General features: G+C 49.1%; 1 protein-coding gene across 1 annotated transcript; it reads right to left on the minus strand.

The window, feature by feature from the left end:
* Positions 1 to 3,373: 3,373 nt before the first annotated feature.
* LOC140390323 (zinc-binding protein A33-like) lies at positions 3,374 to 18,568 on the minus strand. Its single transcript, XM_072475384.1, has 6 exons — positions 18,146 to 18,568; positions 16,248 to 16,343; positions 11,031 to 11,264; positions 10,914 to 10,936; positions 10,557 to 10,672; positions 3,374 to 5,877 (listed from the first exon to the last, which is right to left on the minus strand). The coding sequence occupies exons 1-6, from the start codon at positions 18,566 to 18,568 to the stop codon at positions 5,327 to 5,329; spliced, it is 1,443 nt and encodes a 480-aa protein (XP_072331485.1). The 3' UTR covers positions 3,374 to 5,326.
* Between the last annotated feature and the right edge of the window lie 257 nt (positions 18,569 to 18,825).

The raw sequence follows: 18,825 nt of genomic DNA on the forward strand, positions 1-18,825 counted from the left end.
GCGCCCGCACATGTTTCCGGAGCAAGATGGGTCCTGGGGCTGCCAGCCAGGTCGGCAGCGACGTTCCGGAGGAGGACTTCCTAGGGAAGACAAGGAAGCGCTCGTGGGGCATTTGGTTAGTGGTGGTACACAGCAGCGACCGGATGGAGTGGAGAGCATCCGGGAGGACTTCCTGCCACCGGGAAACTGGGGGTTCTCTGGACCGTAGGGCCAGTAGGACGGTCTTCCAGACCGTACCGTTCTCCCTCTCTACCTGTCCGTTCCCCTGGGGGTTGTAGCTGGTCGTCCTGCTCGAGGCAATGCCCTTGTTGAGCAGGAACTGACGCAGCTCGTCACTCATGAAGGAGGACCCCCTGTCGCTATGGATGTACGTGGGGAAACCGAACAGTGTAAAGATGGGCTTTAATGACCGTGGCCGCTGTCATGTCAGGGCAGGGGATGGCGAAGGGGAAACGGGAGTACTCGTCCACCACGTTCAGGAAGTATGCGTAGTGGTCGGTGGAGGGGAGGGGGCCTTTGAAATCCAAACTGAGGCATTCAAAGGGACGGGAAGCCTTTATCAGGTGCGCTCTGTCTGGCCTGAAAAAGTGCGGTTTGCCCTCTGCGCAGATGTGGCAGTTCCTGGTGACTGTACGGACCTCCTCCACAGAGTAGGGGAGGTTGCGGGACTTTACGAAATGGTAGAATCGAGTGACCCCCCCGGGTGGCAGAGGTCCTCGTGGAGGGCTTGGAGGCGGTCTATTTGGGCATTGGCACATGTGCCGCGGGATAGGGCATCGGACGGCTCGTTCAGCTTTCCGGGACGATACAAGATCTCATAGTTGTAGGTGGAGAGCTCGATCCTCCACCTCAAGATCTTGTCATTCTTAATTTTGCCCCGCTGTGCATTATCGAACATAAAGGCTACCGACCATTGGTCAGTGAGGAGAGTGAATCTCCTGCCAGCCAGGTAATGCCTCCAATGTCGCACAGCTTCCACTATGGCTTGGGCTTCCTTTTCCACTGAGGAGTGGCGGATTTCTGAGGCGCGGAGGGTCCGGGAGAAAAAGGCCACGGGTCTGCCCGCTTGGTTGAGGGTGGCCGCCAGAGCTACATCGGATGCGTCGCTCTCGACCTGGAAGGAGAGGGACTCGTCGATCGCATGCATCGTGGCCTTTGCGATATCCGCTTTGATGCGGCTGAAGGCCTGGCGGGTCTCTGTCGACAGGGGGAAGGTAGTGGACTGTATTAACGGGCGGGCCTTGTCTGCGTACTGGGGAACCCACTGGGCGTAATATGAAAAGAAGCCCAGGCAGCGTTTCAGGGCTTTGGAGTAGTGGGGGAGGGGACATTCCATAAGGGGGCGCATGCGTTCGGGGTCGGGGCCTATCACTCCATTGCGCACTACGTATCCCAGGATGGCCAGACGGTTTGTGCTAAAAACACATTTTTCCTCGTTATATGTGAGGTTCAGGGCGTTAGCGGTTTGGAGGAATTTTTGGAGGTTGGCGTCGTGGTCCTGCTGATCGTGGCCGCAGATGGTTACGTTGTCGAGATACGGGAACGTGGCCTGCAACCCGTGCTGGTCAACCATTCGGTCCACCTCCCATTGGAAGACCGAGACTCCATTCATGATGCCAAATGGGACCCTTAGGAAATGGTAGAGCCGCCCGTTTGCCTCGAAGGCAGTGTACTTGCGGTCACCTGGGCGGATGGGGAGCTGGTGGTATGCGGACGTGGGGTCCACGGTGGAAAAGACCTTGTACTGTGCAATCTGATTGACCATGTTGGATATGCGGGGAAGAGGGTACGCATCTAGCTGCGTGTACCTATTGATGGTCTGACTATAGTCCACGACTATCCTCTGCTTCTCCCCGGTCTTCACGACTACCACCAGGGCTCTCCAGGGACTATTGCTGGCCTGGATTATGCCTTCCTTCAGCAACCGCTGGACTTCAGACCGGATAAACGTACGGTCCTGGGCGCTGTACCGTCTGCCCCTAGTGGCGACGGGTTTGAAATCGGGGGTGAGGTTCGCAAACAAGTAACGCGGTTCAACCTTGAGGGTTGCGAGGCCGCAGATAGTGAGTGGGAGTATTGGGCCGCCGAATTGGAATGTTAGGCTCTGGAGGTTACACTGGAAATCTAATCCCAGTAATATGGGCGCGCAGAGTTGGGGAAGGACGTAGAGCCTATAGTTCTTAAACTCTCTCCGTTGCACCGTTAGGTTCGCGATGCAGAACCCTTTGATCTCTACTGAATGGGATCCTGAGCTAGGGAACTCTTTTGAGCGCTTGGATGAATGGACAGAAAACAGCGTCTTACCGTATCTGGATGAATAAAACTTTCCGTGCTCCCGGAGTCGATCAAGCAAGGCGTCACGTATCCGTTGACCAGCACCGTTGTTGTCGTCGTTTGGAGCGTCCGGGGCCATGATTGATCCAGAGTCACCGAAGCCAGTCATGGTAGTAGTGTCACGCCGTTTTCTTCAGACCCCGTGGAGCCGTCTATGCTGGGGTCCTTTGTTGTCAGCCAAGAATGCGGCGTCCATGGATCGCACGCGGTCAGGGGTGGACAAAATGGCCGCCCCCATGAATCGCACATGGTCAGGGGTAGACAAAATGGCCACCCCCATGAATCGCACGTTGCCGGGGGGGGGTCACAAGATGGCGGCGCCCATCCTCCCCTGGTGCTGTCCAGGACTCAAAATGGCGGCGCCCGCGGGTCACGCATGGATCATTGGGGGGGTTTGGAATCTGCTGTCCTCGTTCTTCCCCGGGGATTGCAGCGACCCCCCGGGACCGGCGCACTGCCGCGTAATGGCCCTCTTAGCCGCAGCTTTTACAAACCGGGCACGTGCCTCTGGGAGTCCTAGCGACTCTTTTTCTAAAAGTCTATGACGAATTTGGGGAGAATTCATACCTGCCACGAATGCGTCTCGGATTAGCAGATCCGTGTGCTCGATCGCGCTCACCGACGGGCAATTGCAGTTTCGTCCCAAAATCAGCAGCGCGCTGTAGAATTCGTCGAGCGATTCTCCAGGAATTTGCCGTCTCGTCGCGAGTTGGTGGTGTGCGTAGACCTGGTTTGTGGGCCGAATGCAGATGCCTTTCAGCAACGTGAGCGCCGTTGGGAAATCCTCTGCGTCTTCAATAGTGTAGATCTCCGGGCTTACCCTGGAATGCAGGACCTGCATTTTCTGTTCTTCCGTGGTCCGTCCGGGGGCCATTTGAAGGTAGCCTTCGAAGCATGCTAGCCAGTGTTTAAACATGGCCATGAAGTTTGCTGCATGGGGGGGCTGATCCGCAGGCACTCCGGGGCGATCCGGAGCTCCATAGTCTTTTAAGCTTGCTTAATAAATTGTAGCGCACAATGACTTACACAAGTCGAGAAGTGATGAAGTCTATCGAGGCTTTATTATGCAAGACTTGTTCCCCAGCAGCTCAGTTACAGAATGCGGCTGCTGGGAGAACTCGAGCTCTTATACTCCGCCTTCAGGGCGGAGCCAGAAGTCGGCAGATCCAACCAGGACCCGGGACCTGTCAGCCAATAGCCTCTTGGCTTCACAGGTACCATATTACCCCTAATACATACCACCACAGTGTGGCAGGCAGACAGTTTAATACCAACATCAGGATGACAAATTTCAAAGATTCAGGCAAATTGATGATGTTTTTGAGTTATAAAAATAAAAGAGCCATCAAGTCCATTTTTATTCATGCATTTTGAAGCATAACTAAGGTGAAACACATATATGACTTTGAATTACTTGTTGAGTTTACTACATTACAACAATTATACCATTTGAAGTCAGGTTAGTGCTGATTGCTCACGATATAAACAGTGGCACAATATACTTCAGAAACGCCTCATAGGCTGTGAAAAGAGTTAGTACATTCTGAGGGCAGAAAGGTGCTGCACAAACGCAAGTTCTTTTCTATGTCTTTTATATGTTTTCTTCTCACTAATCGACTGCCCCTTGGCTGGTGTTCTGTGCTTCAGATCAGAGTGTGAGTCAGCAGTGAGCAAGCTGCCCTCACCTCCCCGCCTGGACGTGTACACTTTTCATTAAACATTCAGAGTTGGAACTCTGGCTGCTTTCCACACACCAGCCTCCACTCCCAAACCCCCAGCCTCCCTAACCTCCTCACCCCATCAACCCTTGCTGGCAACAAAAATGAGACAAAACCCGTTTTCCAGCACCTTCACCCCAACTAAAATCAGCTAAGTGATTGAGAGACCCGACTGATCTACACCTACAATGACCTGCTCACTGTCCAGCCGAGACATTATTGCAGCATATTAATTGCTCCATGTCCCTTTTTATCCTGATCCAACAAGAATCTATCTCAGTGGAGAGAGTTCAATCTGTCCTGGAATATCCAGAGTTTTGAAAGAGAGTTCTAGATTTTTTTGAAAGAGACTTCTGGAACCAGCCTCCCATCCATTGACTCTATCTATAATTCCCGCTGCCTCAGAAAGGCAGCCAGCATAATTAAGGACCCCACTCACCCCGGACATACTCTCTTCCACCTTCTTCGGTCAGGAAAAAGATACCAAAGTTTGAGGTCACGTACCAACCGACTCAAGAACAGCTTCTTCCCTACTGCCATCAGACTTTTGAATGGACCTACCTCGTATTAAGTTGATCTTTTCTCTACACCTTGCTATAACTGTAACATTATATTCTGCAGTCTCTCCTTCCTTCCTATGTACGGTATGTATTGTTTGTACAGCATGCAAGCAACAATACTTTTCACTGTATACTAATACATGTGACAATAATAAATCAAATCAAATCAAAGATTTCCACAGTTTTTTGTGAAGTGCTCCTGATTTTGCTCTTAATCGCCTATCTCCAATTTAAAGGTTACATTCTTTTGTTAACCCTTCAATCAGAAACAGAGGTTTCTGTCTCATCTTTTCATCATTGTAAACACTGCAACAAGATCACGTACTATAAATTAGTTTTCCTACCCTCCGACCCAGCCTCAGCATTGTGGTAATGAACCTGCGCAATGGCTAGTGGCACCAAATTCATGAACCTGCCCACCTCAATTTGAAAATTCAAGCCCTGACATTTAGCGCTATCGAAGCTAATTATAGAATCATAGAATTTACAGGTGCAGAAGGAGGTCATTCGGCCCATCGAGTCTGCACTAGCCCTAGGAAAGAGCCCCCCGCCTAAGCCCACACTCCACCCTATCCTAGTAACCCCACCCAACCTTTTTGGACACCAAGGGCCATTTAGCATGGTTAATCCACCTAGAATGAAGCATACAATGGGTGGCTGATGCCAATTCCACCCATCTATATATATCTATCTGACAGAAAAACAAGAGACCTGTTAACCAGTGAGTAGTGTGAGTGGTTCATCATTTTTGCCACTCAGGTTATTACAAGGACTAAAAATGGGATAGAGTTTCTCAGTGAATGTGTCAGTGAAAGTGTACAGGTGAGACATGTTATCAGCATTGTAAAATGTCACCTCCCCTGCCTCATAGTCCAGGTAAACCCCCAGCTTCCACGGCTTCACTTCAACAGGAATGCGGGTATATTCCAAGTTTGACGCTCTGTAATCGTTCTCATTAAACAAACTGAGGACCCAGTACCCTGCTGTGGGCACCACCAGGAAGTCTCCCTTCCTATTGGCAGACTCTCGGCAGACGCCTATGACCCACTGAATCTTGTTTCTGAGATCCACCTCCCAGTAGTGTCTCCCTGATGCGAAACTCTGCGAGCTCAAAACGTACAAGTATTCGTTAAATCGTTCCGCTGCTTCAGGAAGATCTTGCTCCTCGTCGTTCTGTTTGCTGCTGTGTTTCACACCCAGCAGGTCCTGCGAAATGATGAGTTGAGTGTTTGCTGTGTCTGGGTCCAGGGTGAGAGATGCTGGAACTGGAAGGGAACACACAAATGAAGCTGCGACAATAAGAGAATCAGGAGTGAAACACGAGGCAGTGATACCAGCCATGGCCTCTGTGCTCTTGCAAGAACTATGGAGGCCTCTGAAGAGATTTCTCACCATTCCTCCTGCCCTATTTATTCTGCACAGATTTGCTGCAATTTACTGAAAGTAAATATCTCACTACAGTCCAAGTTGATCAGAAACTGTAGGATCACCATCTTCCCCAATCCCAGCCCAGCCTGTTGTATTCAAGCACTTTCTAGGCAGTGGTGAAGTCCTTTCTCGTGGGGGGATGGGACTGAAGAGTCAATAGTACCACTTCCATCTGCGCAGAAGCAAATGGGGTGTCTGGAAAGCTATCATTTCTTCCATGTGTGAACCATGGAGCTAAGTAATCTCATGTGCAATTTCACTCGCTCATGAAAGATTAAAACCTGCAGTAAATTCAGTCTCAAACTTTACCATACCACCCTTGCCTTTCATGAGTATTTAAGGTGATGGTGAAAGGCAAGTGGCAATATGTTTGAGTTGGATCTCCCCATTTGTAATAATTCATATTAAAGCAAAATAACATGGCATGTCTTCCAATTGTCAGCTCTGTACAGTTGGTACTGATCTTACCTCTTCCTTACAAAGAGGGGCTGAATGTTCATATGTGCATTCTTGGACCATAGCCTCTCCACTCCCACATGCAGATGTGGCTGCTAGGTTGGCACAGTTGGCAGTACTGCCACCTCCAGACCAGAAAGTCATGGGTGTAAGTTCTACTCTGGAGACTTGTTCGTAAAGTCTTGGTTAATTTTCCCAGCAATGCAGTATTGATAGAGTGCGACACTGTTGTTGGTGCTTTCTTTCAAACTTCACATTTACTGGCTTATCCTTTTAAAATGTGGGGTCCTTGTAAATTGGAAAAATGGCTATTCTTGGTGCCGTGGTCTCACGGGTCAGATGAATCCAAAACAGATGCACAAAGATCTGTTAGTCTCAGCAACTTAAGATGAGTAAATGAATGGAATTTTTAAATGATGCAGACCTGTGCAAGGTTCTAACGTAGACAAGATTTGAACGTGTACAGCCCATAAAGAAAAGAAACATGGATCACTGTTCTAACAAACTTATTTGACTTCTATTTGGCCTGATCCAGATATCAATGTCTGTAGATAATGTACATCCAAGAACATTACCTGAGCAGTGGGAACCTACTTACATATTTATTACTGAACATCTTCCATGTGGTGGTAAAATGGCTTTTTCCCCTCAAACAATTGTCAACAAAGCCTTATATGGGCGCGAATCTCCAGCCAAGTTGGGCTCTCGCTTGAGCGTAACGTGGCCGGAGGGTGCCGAGAAAGTCCTCCAGCGAGCCTCCTGACAGCCTCTGCACCTCGCGAGATTCTCCGACGCCCTGCGAGACATTGGAGTCGGGTCCCCGCCCCAAATGGGCATGACCGAATGATGCTCATGGAACTAGGTCGTAAACCTACTTACGACCTACCTGAGCGAGATGCAGCAGCCTCCCGCGATTCGCCAGCCTCCCCAGGGAGGCTGCAGCCGGGTGCCGATCAGTGCTGGTCCACACAAAATGGACCAGGCGTATCAGCACACGGGGGTCTCCCGGGCCACCGGAGACCCCAGGGTGACAGGGTGGCTCCCTGGCCCTCCCCCTGGAATATTAGCACCTTGGCACTGCTCAGCTGGCACTGCCAAGGTGCCCAGGTGGCACTGCCAAGCCAACAGTAGCACTGTCTGGGTGCCAGGGTTTCAGTGCCAGGGGTTGGGGTGGGGGGGGGGGGGCGTACACATATAATGAGGGTGGAGGTGGGGTTTAATAGGTGGGAGAGTGCAGGGCAGGTAAGGAGGGACCTCTGCTAAAAAAAATTCTGAGTGGGCTAAACCGGTGAGAACTCCCCAAGGCCCAAAAAAGTGACTAAGTGTCATTGAATAGCAGTGGGGAACTCGCCAGCAGAGCCGGGAGGCAAACTCCCTGAAAAACCTGCCACAAATTAATTGAGAATTTTGGGGGAAGAATTGGGCCCAAGAGGTCACATGAAAAGCACACAGTTTCTCCAAACCCCCCTTTTCACAAAAAGAGAAAACATGATAAAATCGCATCTGGCGGACTTCTGGTGGCAGCATGTAGGTGAAGGTCTCACATCAGGGGGCTCCTGCTCGAGGCTCTGGTTTTTGGACTTTCATGCCCGGTTTCAGGAGCAGTTTTTGAAATGAGCTGGTGTGGAAAGGTTCAAGGAAGGGATGAAATGTCACAGACCCAGGAGAAGGCCACTGGAAAGAAGGGGGCAAGCGAGAGTCCGCCGTCGAGTGAGTTGGTAAGTCCAGCTGGAAGAAAGATGGCGGAGATTGGGTCGCTGGGTGGGGCCGCTCCCCTCACAGTGGAAACTCTGACTGAGATGATGTCGGGGGAGTTTGAGAGGCTGTTCCAAGAACATGGAGGTGTTGCGGAGAGAGATGATAGCCGCGATGAAAGAGTGGGTGGAGGAGACGATTGCTCCGGTAAAGGCGGCGGTGGTGAAGATGTCGGTCGAGGTTAGGGAGCAAAGGGAGAGGCTGAAGGGGGTGGAGGAAGCTCTGTCGCAGCAGAGTGATCAGGTCACCTCGATGGGTAAGGAGCTGTGGAGGATGGCTGAGGCCATCAAAGGGCTCAGAGCTAAGGTGGGAGACCTGGAGAACAGGTCAAGGCGGCAAAATCTACGGAATCGTGGGCCAGCCGGAGGGAGTGGAAGGGCCAAGGAGGACTGAGTACTTTGCAAAGATGCTGGCAGAGCTGTTGGGGAGGGGGAAGATCCCTCCTGATGTGAGTTGGACATGGTACATCGGCAACTCAGGCCGAACCGGAAAGCAAATGAGCCACCAAGGGCAGTCATAATCTGCTTTCATAAGTTCCATGTGAAGGAGACAGCCCTGAGTTGGGGGAAGACGATGTAAGAGGTGAGGTGGAAAGGTGTTGGTAAATAAATATACCAGACCTTGACGGCAGAGCTGGCAAGAAGGCGGGAGGTCTTCAGGCAGGTGAAGGCGGCACTGTATAGCAACGGCATGAGGTTTGAGTGGTTTACCCTGTAAAGTTGAGAGTGACGAACAACTCGAGGAATTTCTATTTGGAGACAGTGGAGGCGGCGGATGCGCTCATGAAGGCCGAAGGATTGGGACTGAAATGAAAGATAGGACTGGGCCTGGGTCTTGGGTTGAGGGATGGGGACTGTGCTTTGTCTTTATCGCTCTTTTTTTCGATTTCTCGTTTTGCATTTGATGAAGGGGTTGTTCAGTTTTTGTGTTTTTGGAAAGAGGGAGTGTAATTTACCTTTGTATATAATTGGTTACAAGTGCTTTGGGTTTACGTTCAGTTTCTGGGGCCGTGGTTTTGCACTGCTTTTTCGGGGTTGGGTTATCGTGGAGAAAAACGTGAGAAGGGAGGCTTGGGCAGGGGCCTCCGCACTAGTAAGTGAAGGTTGGCTAGTGAATGGGAGTGTGGTGGGGGGGAAGTGCCATGCCTGTTGGAACCTGGGCCTGGAAGATGTGAAAGGTGGGGGGAAGGGATTGATACTGCTAGAGAATGGGGGGATTTTGGGAGGGGTTTGATGGTAACAAAAGGAAGGGGCAGGTCGGGCCAGAGGAGCAGGGCCCCGGGTTATGATGATGGCAGATAGGAGGGGCGGGGGAGTGGGTGCAGGGAGGTGATTGATCCCGGTCAGAATAGTGAAATGGAACGTGAAGGGGACTAGGGGGACCAGTGAAGAAACCAAGAGATTTTACACATTTGAAGGGCTTAACGGCCAATGTGGTGATGCTGCAGGAGACCCATTTGAGGGTGAAGGATCAGGTGAAGCTGAGGAAAAGGTGAAGTTTGAGCTGAGGAGGGTGAATGAGGGGTTCTACAATTGTTGAAGTTTGTTCATCATGCACTTTCGGGAGTTGGTTACTGTTGACTGTTGGGGATTTGGAGGGGGGGGGGGGGGTCTGTTTGTTTGAGGTTGTTTTTATATTGTGAAAATGTTAAAAATTTGTTGAATAAAAATACTTTTTTAACAAATGGCTTCTGTCCCCAAGCCGTTATCCACAATGCATCAGAGGTCACATGACATTGGCAAGTCGTAGTGCAGAAAGTTATTTCTCCAAATAGTTCCTATTAAATGGAAAAACAGCTACTACACAAGGGAAAGTACATGGAGCCAATTTCTACCTCACCGCCCAGGGCATAAATCCGAGTGCAGAAGGAGGCCATTTGACCCATCGAGTCTGCGCCGGCCCCTGCTGGCAATAGAGCACCCTACCTAGGCCTAATCACCTGCTCCTATCCCCGTAACCCCACCTAATGTTTTGGGCAATTTATCATGGCCAATCCACCTAACCTGCACATCTTTGGACTGTGGGAGGAAACCGGAGCACCCGGAGGAAACCCACGCAGACACGGGGAGAAAGTGCAAACTCCGCACAGACAGTGACCCGAGGTCAGAATTGAACCCGGGTCCCTGGCGCTGTGAGGCAGCCGTGCTAACCACTGTGCCACCGTGCCGCCCATTGTACAAACCATCCAATTATCCTTCCTGCTGAAGGCAATGGAAGTTTGAATATTTAATATTCAACCCGATTGTCACCACTGGTTACGGAGCCAATTGGAGGGAATGGAAGAAGTGGGGACTCTGAGTCTTACCTGGCGCAATTATTTGCCTCATCTCCTTCCACACTCTGAAAAATTGGAAGGGCTGACCGAACACTTCCATGGTCAGCTCAACAAGAGGTCCTGGTAGCTGGGCCTGCACATCACAACTGGGAAAAGAGATCACATGTGTGTGAGCAACATAAACAATAAACAATGGGGTGCATTCTACGTTCCGCCGGCAGCGCACCCCCACACGCTGGTGCGTACGATTGGAAATCCCATCGGCCAGCGGCAGGAATGGAAAATCCCGCCACCAGTGATGACACGCCACTGAGAAACACGTGGTGGGGACGCGGCGAATTCACCCCAATAGCACAGGGTTAGCACACAGATTGAGATGGAACATACCTGGTGAGGAGGTCCTTAATACCCTAAAAAGAGGAAAAAAAAACAGACAGGAATTAATGTCAAAATGAGCACAATCGCTGAATCAAGCAAACCTGTATTTTCGATATTCATTACCACCTTGAGTATCTCTACAGCCTCCGTCATCTTTAGACGAGCCTGTAGCTCCGAGATTTTTCGCTCAATAGCTGAAAGCTCCCCCATAATTGCTGTGACGTTTCCCTCCAATCTCTTTGATACATTTTCTTCATCTTGCCTCAGTTGGTTTCTCATGGCTTCTTCTCGTTCGTTTAGGAACTTGTGCATCTTCTCAAATTCGTCTCTGATTGAGTCCGCCATCAGCACCGCTTGTATCTGCAGCAAAAGGACGTTGGGACATTCATACTAATAACATGGCAGGAAAATTCTGGCCTAACTAGTGTCACCCACATCCTGTAAAAATGAATTTTAAAATTAAAGAAAAAATAAACAGTAGTTGTTTCAAACTACAAACCTGGTGACTGTAATTGCTGGGCAACCTAGGGCCAAAGATTTGGGGGATGTTAATAGGAATTATTAGTTAATTCACTTGTGTTGCGGCTCCGGGCATGTGGGACTGCAAGGGACACCAGAATGTTCTGTAGAATCACCAAATCAAGAATGGTTACAGAAAGAGAGCATTCGGCCGAGCTCGCGACAAGAGTGACTTAGAACATAAGAACATAAGAACTAGGAGCAGGAGTAGGCCATCTGGCCCCTCGAGCCTTCTCCGCTACTCAATGAGATCATGGCTGATCTTTTGTGGATTCAGCTCCACTTTCCGGCCCGAACACCATAACCCTTAATCCCTTTATTATTCAAAAACTATCTATCTTTATCTTAAAAACATTTAATGAAGGAGCCTCAACTGCTTCACTGGGCAAGGAATTCCATAGATTCACAACCCTTTGGATGAAGAAGTTCCTCCTAAACTCAGTCCTAAATCTACTTCCCCTTATTTTGAGGCTATGCCCCCTAGTTCTGCTTTCACCCGCCAGTGGAAACAACCTGCCCGCATCTATCCTATCTATTCCCTTCATAATCTTATATGTATCTATGAGATCCCCCCCTCATCCTTCTAAATTCCAACGAGCACGGTCCCAGTCTACTCAACCTCTCCTCGTAATCCAACCCCTTCAGCTCTGGGATTAACCTAGTGAATCTCCCCTGCACACCCTCCAGCGCCAGTACGTCCTTTCTCAAGTAAGGAGACCAAAACTGAACACAATACTCCAGGTGTGGCCTCACTAACACCTTGTCCCATGCCCGTATCTGTTCCCCTGAAAATGTCATCCCTTTGGGTGGTTATCCATTTCCCTTTCGAAAGCCACAATTGAACCAACTTCCACCGTACTCTCAGGCAGTGAATTCCAGATCCTAACCACTAGCACTATCAAAAGGGTGCAGAGGAGATTGACCAGGATGTATGCTAGGCTGGAGCCTTTCAGCTAAGCTGGCGTTGTTCTCCTTAGAGCAGAGAAGGCTGAGGGAGGACCTGGTCAAGCCGTACAATATTATGAGGGACATAGGCAGGATAGGTAGGAAGAACATTTCCGCCTCAGTTGAGGGGCCAATAACGAGGGGCATAGATTTAGATTTAATTGGGTTCTTCACACTGATGTCTTACAATGCACCCTAGCCACACAACAGTTTCCTAAGCCCTAGCTGGCCTGCTAATCACCTGGCTGGCCCTGGAATGTGGGACAGAGACAGAGGTTCCAATAGAGGGTGAGTGACCGCTTTTCACCCCTTCAGATCTTATCTCCCCAGAGAAAATTGGGGGCTGATACCTTTTTGGAACCGTGACTCAATGGGTCGGTGCTCTTGTCTCTATGGCAGAAGGGCTGTGCCATTGAGTCCCACAATCAAATCAAAGTTGATGACCCCAGTGGAGTAATTTAGGATTCTGCACAGCCAGAGGTGCCATCTTTTGAATGTCTGCCTTCTAAAATGGAGGTCAAAGATCGCCCAGAACTACTTCCAAAAAGAGTTGAAGAGTGGTGTCCTGGCCAATTTTATCCCTCAACCAGCATCACTAAAAGAGACAATCTGGTCGTTACCGCATTGCTGTGGGAGCTTGCTGTGTGCAAATGGACAGCTGTGTTTCTGACATGACAACAGTAGATATACTTTTAAAGTATTTGCTGGCGGCATGTGGTGCAGTGATTAGCACTGCTGCCTCACGACCCTGAGGACCCAGGTTCGATCCCAGCCCCGGGTCACTCTCTGTGTGGAGTTTGCACATTCTCCCCGTGTCTGCGTGGGTCTCACCCACTGGCCTTTAAAAGCCTCCCACATGTCAGATGTGGATTTGCCCCCAAATAGCTGCTCGCAATCCACATTCCCCAGTTCCTGTCTAATTTGGATGTAATTGGCCCTCACCAATTAATCACCCTCACCTGCGGGCCACTCTTGTCCTCAAAGAATTTACAGTGCAGAAGGAGGCCATTCGGCCCATCGAGTCTGCACCGGCTCTTGGAAAGAGCACCCTACCCAAAGTCAACACCTCCACCCTATCCCCATAACCCAGTAACCCCACCCAACACTAAGGGCAATTTTTTGGACACTAAGGGCAATTTATCATGGCCAATCCACCTAACCTGCACATCTTTGGACTGTGGGAGGAAGCCGGAGCACCCGGAGGAAACCCACGCACACACAGGGAGGATATGTAGAATCCGCACAGACAGTGACCCAAGCCGGAATCGAACCTGGGACCCTGGAGCTGTGAAGCAATTTTGCTATCCACAATGCTACCATGCTGCCCAATTGTCCCTATCCATGGTGACTCGAAATCTTATGGAATTATGGTCGCTCAGCCCAAAATGCTCCCCCACTGAAACATCAATCACCTGGCGTGGCTCGTTCCCCAATACCAAGTCTGGTATGGTCCTCTTCCTGGTTGGATTGTCAACATACTGTACCAAAAAGCCCTAACAAATTGCTTTCCATCCAAGCCCCTGGCTGTAAGGGATTCCCAGTCAATATAGGGGAAGTTAAAATCGGCCTATGTAACTACCCTGCTTTTTTCACATCTTTTCAGTATCTGACTAACAACTGCTCCTCAGTCTACTGTGGGCTGTTGGGAGGCCAACATTGAGATTTCACCCTTCTTATTCCTGAGCTCCACCCATAATGCCTCACTACAAGAACTATCCAATGTGTCCTCCCTCAGCACAGCAGTGACCTGCTCCCTAATCAGCAATGCAATTACCCCACCTCGTGTTTCCCCACCTGTCCATCTAAAACAGCGATATCTTGAGATGTTAAGCTGCTGGTCCTGTCCATCCTTTAACCATGTCTCTGTACTGGCAATTACATCATAGTTCCATCCCATAATCCAGACTCTCAGTTCATCTGTTTTACCTGTTATACTTTTTCCATTGAAGCAAATGCACTCCAGACTTACAGTCCCACTGAGCCCTGCGGACTTCCTCTGTCTGCTCTTACTCTGCGCTATGTTTATCTCAGTCTCCCTTTTTTCTCCAGTCACTACACTTACTGGCCTGCTGTTCTGGTTCCCTCCCCCTTGCCACACAGGTTTTAAACCCTCCCAAACAGCACGAGCAAACATCCCACCCAGGATATTGGTGCCCCTCCAGTTCACAGGCAACCTGTCCTTCTTGTTACAGGTCCCACCTTCCCCAGAAGACATCCCAGTGATCCATATACCTAAATCCCTCCCTTCTGCACCAGCTCTTTAGCCATAAGTTCAACTGTACTATCTCCCTGTTCAAAGCCTCAGGAGCACGTGGCATGGGGCGTAAACCTGAGATTACTAGGACCTTAGAGGTCCTGCTTTTTAAGGTCTTGATCTAACTCCCTGAATTGTCTTTGCAGGACCTCGACCCTCTTCATGCCTATGTCATTCGTACCAATATGGACAATAACATCTGTCTGTTTACCCTCCTGTTTCAGGATGCCCTGGAGCCGTTTAGAGATATCCAGGACCCTGGCACCAGGGAGGCAACACACCATCCGCGAGTCCCATTTGCAGCCACATAAACACCTGTCTGTGCCCCTGAGCATTGAGTCGCTGACTACTATCACTCGCTTGGACTCCACCCGACCCTGCTCTACAGCAGAAACAGGTGCCACAGGCCTGGCTACTGCTGATATCTTCGCCCTGAGAAACAACCTGCCCCAACCGTATCCAAAACGGTAGACCGAGACCAAAATTCTCCCGTCGTTGCGATTCTCCTTTCCGCCAGCAGTGTACTGCACCCCTGCCAGCAGGTTACCCAGAGGCGTTGGGTGGCTTTAATGAGAAATCCCATTGACAAGCGGCAGGAGTATAGAATCCTGCCCTAGCGAACAGCGCGTTGCTGAGAAACCCATGCCTGGCTTTAGTCTGCAGGCGTGACCTTCCAGTCACCTCGATATTTTAATTCCCCGCTCCATCCCTCTCTGGCCTCACTCTCCTCAGCCTCCTATTAGTTTATCCAGAAATAATCTTTATTCATAAAATATGTGACATGACCATTCAAAGTTGACATTACCTGAGGTATAAACCAAATTTGTTTCTTCCAATACTGTATGCTACTCACTACGGGTATGATTGCAGTTAACATTTACAATATTCATTTGTCTAATGTAGCTCAACAGAAGTGGAACAGTACCTCACCTTTCTATTAGTCACCGACAGCCTCCGGACTTCACACTCAGGTCAACAATTTCAGCTGGAACCACTGGTCCCATTTTTCCACAGCAGATAACTCAGCTGTTGCTATTTTTAATTATTCTTTCATGGGGTGTGGGTGACGCTGGCTGGGCTACCATTTATTGCCCATCCCTAATTGCCCCTGAGAAGGTGGTGGGGAGGCGGCCTCTCAAAGCACTGCTGTGAGTGTGGTGTGGCTACACTCACAGCTCCTCCAGACACACCTTTTGCTTCAATACATGGTCCCCTTAGCACCCTCTTTTATCATCCAGCAATCATCTGCTTCATCATTTAAATCACTCCTGCCTTCCACTCTATCGCAGAGCTTCCCTTTTGATGTTTTGCTCTCTTCCCTGTACTTGCCTAAAACCATTAACATTGTTAATCTTTTCCAGTTCTAATACTCACAAACCTAAAAGATTAACACTGCCTCTCTCTCCCTGGAGCCTGCCAGACTCTCAGTCATTCCAACAATTGCTGTTTATCTTTCAGATTTCCAGCAATATTTTACCCGTTAACCCCTTTAACGCTGTGGACTACAGCTTCAAGGAAAATCTTCAACAACCTCTCAAGGACGACTGAAGTTGGACAATAAATCCCAGCCTTACCATATCCCGAGAATTTTGTTTTAAATTAGTCACAATGGAATCGGGTTTTACCTTTAGTTCTTCCATCTTTGCCTCTTCTTTCATTTTGTATTCAGTCAGTTCCTTCATTTGGCTTTCCAACAAATCCAAAGATGTTTCTAACTTTCCCTGAAACATTCAACAAATTTAAGTTGTGCAAATGAACGAGAGTTCCAGTAAATGTGATAACCTGACTGTCATTAATGTATCACCGAATCAGTCAATGGTGTGACAGTCAATGCAGTGTACTTTGGGTTGCCACCCAAACCATCTCCTTCAGGAACCATTGATACCCCTTGGATAGTCAGGAGCAGCAGAGACACATGTATAACTAAGATACTGCGATACCACAAAAACATAGTCACAGGGACACCCCATGTATGGAGCTCGACATGGAGATGCCTTATTTACATAACTTGATACTAGAAAATTAGATTTATGTAGCTAGAGGCTGTGGTACTTCTTATACAAAGCTAGACACCAACTCATATACATAGCTGGGCATTAGACTATCCCAAATACATGGTTAGAGACAGAGAAATCCCATATACATTGGTAGGCATTGAAATACCCCATATACATAGCTAGAGACTGTGGTGCTCTATATAAAAGGCGAGACACAGAGATGTCCTATATTCAAGGATAGCAACTGGGATACTCCATTTACAAGGCTGCACACCATCAACAAACTATGGTGATGTTGGACACTTTCCATACCCCCACTCTCTCCCTCAGTCGCAGCCACACCGATTTTTAAAACCACAAGTGAACCGCGCCGTCGGGAAATCAGCCCATCATAAGCGGAGGACCCGGAGAATACTGGGTCGGGCCCGCTAATGATATGCAAATGGTCTCTATTGTACGTGCGTTCCGGAATGCATTGACACCGCTATCAAGGTGCTGGGGCATTGCAATTTGGCGTCAAATCAGCACCTGTCACAATTTTGGCGCCAGAACCAATTCTCCGCCCAATTGCCTTTCCCGAATTCGGCATTGGCTAATGGAGAATCCTGCCCCCTATGTACATAGCTAGATACTTCATATATAAATTGACATTGGGCTAGTCTACGTGCAAAACAAGAGAATTGAATGCCCCATAAGTGTGGCTAGGTACTGGATATCCTAAGGTAATAGGAACAGGAACAGGCCATTCTGCCCCTTCAGTATATTCTACCACTCAATGAGATGACTTTGACACCCTCCTTTGTGCCATAACCCTCAATACCTTTGGTTGACAAAATTCTCTCAGGGCAGAATTCCCCCATGCCCCTCGTCAGCTGGTTCAATAGCAGGCGTGTGAGGGGGGGAGGCGTGCGGGGGACAGAATTTGGTGAGAGTCTGACTGTGCCAGTTCCCTCCTATCACAAGTACTCTGGATTTTCCCCCAGGCACCCCACTGTCCACACAATTGATGGAGCACAAATTGCCATTCGCAGAATTCCAAACTTCCATCACCTTTTGTGTTTCCTAGTTTCACTCCTGAAAGATTTGGCTTTCACTTTTAAACTATTTCCCCCCCCCCCCCCCCCCCCCATCCCCTCTCTCCCTGCCCCCCTCCCTCCCACTCGCAGTCCTGGAAGCCACACCAAACATAAATCATCTCATACAATCTACCCTATTTGTTCCTCTTAATAATTTGTAAACTCTAATCATATCCTTCTCTCATCTTCTCCCCTCTTCTCCACTACTTGTTTGTTCTCTTCATGCCAATTTTTCCTCGTCTATCCTCCTCTTTCTTTCCCCTTGCTTTCTTCCTTCCTCCTTTACTCTGTGTCCTTTAACCCCTTTCCTACCCCTCTTTTTATTTCCTCACTCTTTCTTCATCCTACCCATTCTGTTTAAACACCCACAACTGCATGTCACCTTCTTCCCCCACTCCCACCATCCATTGCAGCTCCACTATCTGTGCCAATAGCGCATTGGCCCAGTACCTTGTATATCTGGGCAGCCTCTTTTAAAGTAATCACATTGTGAGTTTGATGCTCTGAAGTCCAGCAGTCGACACAGATCGCTTCTTGCTCTTCTTTACAGAACATTTTCAACTTCTCCTCGTGTTCCTGGCAGTAAAACTCATTCTCTGGCTGTGTAACCTTCACCTTCAGCTCTCTGAACTTCTCCACGATGTTACTCAGGGTCCGAGCGGGCCTGACGTTCCTCTGGTTGAAGACCTGGCGACACTGGGGGCAGGAAACACCTCCCGGGACCTTCTGCCAACTCTCCGAGATGCAGGAGCTGCAGAAGTGATGTCCACATTCCAGAGACACCGGGTGGGTGAATATCTCCAGACAGATGGGACAGGTTAGTTCCTGTGTGAGATCCCCCATCTCGCTCCCACTTGCTCTTTTACTGCTCATTGTTCATCTGGTTTTTTCAAACTTTCAGTTCTGCTTCTGAGAAATAGTCCCACCCTTTCTCAAATATCACATGGTTCAGAATCAAGAAAGCTTTTTATTTGTTTTCCTTCGGAATCATCACCAGACCCAATTGGCAATGAATCATGTTCAAACAGGAAAAGCAATTACTTTTCTAAAGGCACAAGGAAATAATAATGATAATACCCTTGGACAATAGATGGATCAACAGGGGGTGATATGCTTCACCTTCCGCCGAA

Source organism: Scyliorhinus torazame, chromosome 14 (genome assembly GCF_047496885.1).
Source record: "Scyliorhinus torazame isolate Kashiwa2021f chromosome 14, sScyTor2.1, whole genome shotgun sequence".
Classification (NCBI taxonomy): domain Eukaryota; kingdom Metazoa; phylum Chordata; class Chondrichthyes; order Carcharhiniformes; family Scyliorhinidae; genus Scyliorhinus; species Scyliorhinus torazame.